Below are 7,400 nucleotides of genomic sequence, written 5' to 3' on the forward strand. Positions count from 1 at the left end.
ATTAGAATTAATAGTCTCAGAAGATGTGAGTGCTGAATAGTACTGAATATGTCAGTCAGGAGAATTATATGCAGTAAGAGATTCTAATATGACATCTATTTTTATCTTAGTGGAAATGGTATCCTTTGCCTAGCAACTACCCCCAAAGTGAATATTGAAGAGTTATGTTTGTATGATGAGTCCCTGGGTTCATAGTATAAATACCACATATGGAACTTCTACAACTTATTTTAGTGTTCAGGGTTTTTTGTTGTTTATGTAATAAATACAAATAAACTTGTCTCAGCTAAGTGCAGGCAGTGGAAAAAGATATTTTTTTAACACAATATTGGAACTACTAAAGCTTCAGTCTGTGCATGTAATTTTCTCTTGTTTCTTTAATTTTAATATTACACATTAAGAAGAACTAGTGTGTTTTATTTAGTTTTATTAATTTATTCCATATATATACATATATGTATAAATAGTACTGTTAGGTTCAGAAAAGAAAAATTAACAAATAAAAGTAATATAAAATTATTTTTTAATTTTATCAGATTTATTGATTAATATATTCTATATCTCTTCAATTACAAATATGTTAGTTTCTGCAGACAAAATCTAATTCATGTTTACTATAGTAACAGCTGAATCTACAGTTTCCCAAGGTGAAGTTGCGTTCGATGATCTTGGCAGAGAAATCTATTAGGACTATAAAAATAAGCCCAGCTGCTTTTCAGTGGAATGCAAATACCAGCAAGATGCTATTACAGTGTTCTTATTAGTCATATAGTTTGCATGTGGAGAAATGATTCAGAACAAACTATGAAAATGGTTTCTTCTTTTACAGTTAATTCTAGATTACCTTCTAAAACTTCCTTCTAAAGAGTAAGGAAAGGAAAGAAATTGACAAAGAGAGAGAGATACAATGAAAAAGAGGCAAAATGAACTCTAAATTACAAGTATACTAAATACATTTCAAGAGAAATTCACAATATGAAACCAACATTAGTGCAGTAAGTGAAGACAGTTAAAAGTATCTGGTATTTCTTGGTTCTTCTGAATATAATCAGAGACTAGTTGAGAGTATTCAAATCGGCTTCTGTTGTTAGATATCTCTGGTTTGAATAGTCTTCATCTCCCACAGCACCCTTAGAGATGCTTCTCTTAAGTTATTGTTTCCTAGGATTAAAGTAAATGAATGGGTTGAAGGATAAATGAGAGCTATCAGCTCCCCAACCAAAACAGCTAGTTCAGTGCCTGGTATAAAGTAGCTGGAGTTGGCTATGAGAAAGGCCAAACAAGAGACAATGAAAAGGAGGAGGAAGGTGATGAAAGTCTTCCTGGCTCCCAAGTGGGTATCTCTGCTTGGGTCTCTGTGTCTGCTGGCACTGAGCTGCATCTTCCAGGTGTGCTTCCACAGGGAGAGGATCAAGAAGCAAAAGGAGACCAGTGACAGACAGAAGGGAAATACTGTTAAAAGGTTGAGAAACTATTGGGCGGACTCCTATTGACCATTATTTACTCTGCACTTCAATGTTCCATTTCTTATCTTCTTACCTTGATACAGACCTGAAATCATCATTCAGATTCACAGTGACAGCAAGGCTGATTAACAGAGAGGACCACGCACCCCAGCAAGATCCTAAGAAATACCAGGTCATTTCTTCACTTTATCCAAAGGAAAAGGGGATGCATGGAATTAGCTATCTTGAGGAAACAGAAGAGACCTGAGGCAGGTGGCCAACCACACACTGAGATGGTTGGTGAGTGTCCAGAAAAGTCAAAGACTTTCATTTTTGTGCCGGCAGTATAGACGTTTGGATACTGCATCAACATAAAGCAGTCTAGCATTATTATGCACAGTAGCCAGATTCTGGAAACAGCCAGATATGTGAGAATTAAATCAATGGAGCCCATCTTCCTCTTCTTGACCCAGTCCAAGCAGTTTACCAGTCCAATAAATGTGTTCCCTAAGATTCCCATCAAGAATTCTCCACCTGCTATGATCATTAAGGTGCTGTTCACCTCACCTGACATATTAAAAATATGACAGATTATCCAATTCCTTTCTAACTGAAAGGATGGAGTTCTACATCTACAGCTACTTCTTAGGTTTTATTGTAATTCTGTCTTCTGGTGGATACCGGGTGGTCTTTGTTCATGAAATTCTGATTCATCTTGACAAAACAATGACGATGTTTAGCTTGGGACCTCTATGTCCTTAAATCTTATCTGTGTGTTTCATTTTTCTGCATAGTTCATTTAGTTAAGTTACATTTTTCTAATATGCAAATTAGACTTATTGACTTTATGGTCCCATATGTCTTTCTAAGCCTATGATTTGCAAATCTTATGTTTATAAATCTATGATTTATATGGTAGGAATCCACCAAAACTAATAGATTTAACAAACACAAATGCAAAAATACAGCAAACAAATCACAATCAATCAATCACAACCATCCTATCATTCATTGATTGCCTTGAGCAGGCCCCAGTAACGTCTCCTTCATCCTAGCCCTGAGACTTTTTAAAAAAGTGCCATATTCAAGGCTCTTTCAGAGTTAGGAGAATGAGACCCTTCATTGTTACTGGTATTTGGCATATTGGGTATGCCCCGGGGAGTTTGCCAGACTCTGCCTTGTGGGCAGGTTACATTCGGTAGCCAGTTTGTCCAAAGTAGGAATGAGATGATAAGATGTCGTGCAGCTGCTAATGCCTTTGTTCCTCTGCCGGTACCTTCATGTGTGCGGAGAGTGGTCTCAGCATGGTGGTGGTTGGTTTTGGAGGTCTTCAGCTGCTGGAGCCCTGGTCGGGGGCGGGGAGGAAAACTCAACCCACTCCCCTCCAAGGGGCCCCGGCGAGGACAGCCAGGCGTGGGGGCAGGAGACTCTGCGCTGTTCTCTTCCGGGAGCTGGGTTTTATAATCTCTGAGTCTTGGCCTTTGATGGGATTACACCGCTCCAGGGGGCCAGTTGGTGGGTGTGACCCCCGCCTACTGGAATTTGGAGGATCTGGGTGGAGGATGCTCAGCCCCAATCTGAGTAGGCTTGGAGATCTCAGCAAACAAAAATTGAGTTAAAATATAATTTCAAATAAACAATATATTGTTTTTTAGTGTAGTCATAAGTTTCTTCACTTCGAATTGCTTCCAGGAAACAATGAAATTCAATTTTACTTGTGTAGCCTACATTTTATTTGGTATCTCAATCTTTAAGGATTTTCTACAAATTATAAAACTGGCACCAAAGAGGGTATGGTGCTGCCAGCAGGTCAATCTGTACCTGTGAGGCGAGTGCATCAGCAGCCTGATGGTGGTGTCAGACTTCCAGATACCCCAAAATTGCTGCTGCGCCTTTGGACAGACCCCAAAAGCTTGGGGCAAAATTTACCAAGAAAGTAAACAGCCAAAAGTTTGGTATGTGGAAGACACACCCACGAATCACTTCCGGCTCAGCTACATAATTGGAGACAAGGCCTCTCTGGTTCCTGAACGAACTGCTTAATGGCATGATCCCAGAGACTCAGAGACAAATCTCGGAACCCAGCGGCTTTTGGCAGAGATGCATCCGGTCCCCCTCAGTGGGCTACCAGTGCCGGACCACTCCAAGGGGGAAAGGGTGTTGTCCCTCTGCCTGCTCCCACTTGTCGGCTTGGTGGCTGCCATCCTCTAGAAGCCATTGGACAGTCAGGTTTGGGTCCACAGTGATGAGAAATGCGAGGCCTCACTGGATGGGGATGGAACTGGCCCTTTCCTCCCTGTCCCAAAGAGACCTTGAGTCACCGCCCATGAACGGCCTCTCTGACTCCTAATCAAGCTGTTTAACAGCCATGATCCCAGAGACTCAGAAACAAATCTCGGAGCCCAGTGGCTTTTGGCAGAAATGTGACTGGTCCCTGCACTAGGTTACCAGCACTGGACCACCACAGGTGGGAATAGATTTCATGCCTTGGCCTGTTGCCCCTGGCAGCTCAGTAGCCACCATCCTCCAGATGCCATTGCACAGTCAGGTTAGGGCCCTCAGTGATGAGACATGTGGGGCCTCGCGGGAAGGGGCTGGAACAGTCCTTTCCTTCACGCCACAATGAGACCCTGAGTTGCCGCCCACGAACGGCCTCATTGGCTCCTGATCAAGCTACTTAACGGCCATGATCCCATAGACTCAGGAACAAATCTTGAACCCAGCAGGTTTTGGCATAAATCCCTCCATATTTACTTGTTAAAATTTCAAAATTCCAAAATCATATGTTATTTATAATTAGCAATAGAGAACAAATATTATCTACTGTTGCCTTTTTGGCAGATCTGAGTGTTGGGATAAAATCCCAAATAATAATGGTTGGTCTGGTGTCAAAATATTGAATGTAATCAAAGTAGAGAGAGAGAGTAATGTGTAGAGAGAGAGCAATGTGGAAATCATCTGCCCCACAGGTAGGGGGAGGTATGGGATGAAGGGTATACTGGGGTTTTTGTGGTGGAAAATGGACTCTGGTGAAGGGATGGGTGTTTCATTGTATGACAGAGACTTAACCCAAAAGTTTTGTAACTGCTCTCACAGTGATTCAATAAATAAAATTATAAAAAAAAAGAAAAATTGTGAGGTGAAGTTCATGCCCATTTCAATCAGCCTAATCAATGGCTGAATAAATAGCATTACTCCAACAAAAAAAATTGCACCAAAAATGTTTGTACAAGCATTTTGATGTCATTGGATGATAATATTAATTATAGCTAAAAATATGAAGTCTGGTAGAGATTTTTAGTGAAATTAGAAGACTACTGTTCAATATAGATCATTTGCTTCTTGAAAGGCTTACGTTTGTGTACCTTGGTTATTCAGATGAACAATTACATAGCATGGGTCTTTTAAATAGAGCATTTCTATTACCTAGCTGTTGGCTCAGAAACAAAAATTTAAAAAAAGGAACCCAAACGAAACAGATTGATATCAGATTTTATAATCCTCTTATTCATTTTATGAAGATGAATGGAACACCCTTTGAAGAGCTATTGAGGTAGGTACTATCCCTATCCTCATGTCTGAAAGAGCAAGTTGCTTTTAATTTCTAGAAAAATGAATAAGAGGTGCTTGAACGATATCAACCAAGAAACAGCATCTGGAAGACAAACTAAAGCATCACTCACTTGGAAAGAAAGGGGTACACAACCAGAAAACAACCAAAAACATCACATGGTGATCTGAGTTCCTAATCATTGTGTCCCTCAGATGGGGATGACCCAGGTGAGTCATGAGGGAGGTGCTTCAAAGGTCATCAGTGCAGCTCTATCATAGATAAGAGTGAGAAATTATCAAGGCAAATGAGTTTCTCATTTCAAAGAGAAAGAAAGAGAGGGGAGGGAGGGGGGAGGGAAGGAGAAAGGGAGAGAGAGAGAGAGAGGGAGAGAGAGAGAAGTTCAGGTGCATTTTGCCATGGATCTGAGTAAAATCTTAAAGGAATTTAATTAACTTATATATTTTTAACATTTGAAATGAGAAGACAAGAAGAAGTGTGAACTCAGATTCCTGAAAGAAAGTGAGAAGAGAACTAAGAATGTCTGTGGTAGAAAGAGACATAAAGGATGCATTTGGTCTCTTATTATTGTTAAGTATCCAAAGGAAATGGAATAAATGGATAAATGAAATGAACCTATAAGAAACTTGACAACAGGATTGACTTTTAAAGTCTACTGTATTAAGCTACTAATTTATATTAGGTAGTCATTCCCCTCACACCCCTACCACATCTCAGTATCCTGACAAATGCTTGTTTCAGCCTGCTATTTCCAATAATTAAAATAAGAGAGTGGCCAGTAGGGTAGAGAATCACTATAATCTTTCCAAGCCCAGAAACTATCTTTCCTTTCAATATGTCACTGTAAGTTACTAAAAGACAAGCCCCATAGTACATGAAAAGGAGGAAGAGAAAAGAAGTCACATTTTTCATGGCAGTAATATGGGCTTCTGTGCTGGGGTCTCTCCAGCCTGAAGCATTGAGTTTCATTTGCTTGATATGTCTCCACAGAGACAAAATTAACAGGAAAAATGAAATCAATGACACACTAATCGGGACAACTGCCAAAAGATTAGGGAGGACTGATGGGTTGAAATATTTAATTTCACTCACATGGAACATTTCAGTGATGTTTCTTTGATGTTCTGTAAACCCATAACTGTCTTTATAATAATTTGGTATTGCTGTCAGACAGCTGCTCAAGGAACAAACGGCCAAGCCCAGCAACAGGATCCAGAAAGTCGCCCTGTCAATTCTCCATTTTAGCCAGAGGAAACGTGGACCGGAGAAATTTGCTATCTTCAGTAAATAGAAGACGTTGAGGAAGGTGGCAAACCACAAACTCGAGTAGTTGATGGATATCCAGAAGGCACTAAATACTATCACTAGTTTAGCATTTTCATAAAAATCTGGATAGAGTATCAGTACAATGTCACCTACTACTATTATGAAGAGCAAAAAAATTCTGGAAATAGCCAGACTTGTGAGGATGTAGCTAATTGAGGGGGTCTTTTTCTTCTTAACAGAGTCGATCCAGAAGATTAATCCAATGTACCCATTTGCCAAAATGCCTATTATGGATTCTCCAGCCATTATAATAGTCAAGATGATTTCTTCTTTAGTAAACATGTTGGTAGTGATGTCTCACCGTGACTCCAGATATACTGTTAGAGCTGATAAATTCCTCAGTCATGGAATTATTTTTCAATTGTCATTATTTTTGTTTTGATATTTTCCCAAGAGTGCCCAATGCTCCTCTGAAATAAGATAACTTCTACATTCATGAAAATGATACCAATTGATTACTTCAAAGGGCTTGTCTAGCTTTGTTGCCGGGATAAATAATAGTTATCACCTTTTAGTCAGTGAAAACTGAAATGTTGAGTTAAACACTGTTCTCATGCAAATTACAAGAGATTGCATTTCATGAATTTGCAATAGTCTTCCTGTTGTCATATTCTGCATATTAGGACCTGTCAAATTACATTTTCAATAATAAGACTCCAAAAAGCAAGCAAGCATGTAGTTACTAAAAATTAAATAGTATGAATAGAATTTCATTATCATCACAATATCACTGTCATCCTATTGTTCACCCATTTGCTCGAGTGGATGCCAGTAATGTCTCCATTCGTCCCAGCCCTGAAATTTTAGCAGTATTGGAGGCTCTTTCAGGATCGGGGGAATGAGACCCGTAATTGATACTGTTTTTGGCATATCGAATACACCATTGGGAGCCTGCCAGGCTCTGCCCTGCATTCATTACCATAAATTAAAAATTTATCTATGAGTCATTCTCCTTTGTGGAAATGGATTTTAGTTTAGGGAATGATAAACGCAAATGTCTATTTTAGAGAGTTAGCATTTGGACAGAAGTTAATAATTTTTCTTCCATATAAATGACT

The 7,400-nt window shown here is 39.4% G+C and overlaps 1 protein-coding gene and 1 pseudogene across 1 annotated transcript; both read right to left on the reverse strand.

Annotated features, from left to right (window-relative positions):
* Positions 1–1,087: 1,087 nt before the first annotated feature.
* Positions 1,088–2,019, reverse strand: LOC130024298 (taste receptor type 2 member 7-like; annotated as a pseudogene).
* A 3,675-nt stretch (positions 2,020–5,694) lies between these two features.
* On the reverse strand, positions 5,695–6,624 carry LOC130024306 (taste receptor type 2 member 8-like). The gene has a single exon (XM_056115017.1). It carries the CDS (start codon positions 6,622–6,624, stop codon positions 5,695–5,697), a length of 930 nt encoding a protein of 309 aa, XP_055970992.1.
* Positions 6,625–7,400: the final 776 nt, after the last annotated feature.

Source organism: Sorex fumeus, unplaced genomic scaffold, assembly GCF_029834395.1.
Source record: "Sorex fumeus unplaced genomic scaffold, SorFum_2.1 ptg000003l, whole genome shotgun sequence".
NCBI lineage: Eukaryota > Metazoa > Chordata > Mammalia > Eulipotyphla > Soricidae > Sorex > Sorex fumeus.

What these genes read in the sequence shown, in the direction of transcription:
- LOC130024306 (XM_056115017.1), bottom strand. Translation starts at nt 6,624, where the DNA reads ATGTTTACTAAAGAAGAAATCATCTTGACTATTATAATGGCTGGAGAA.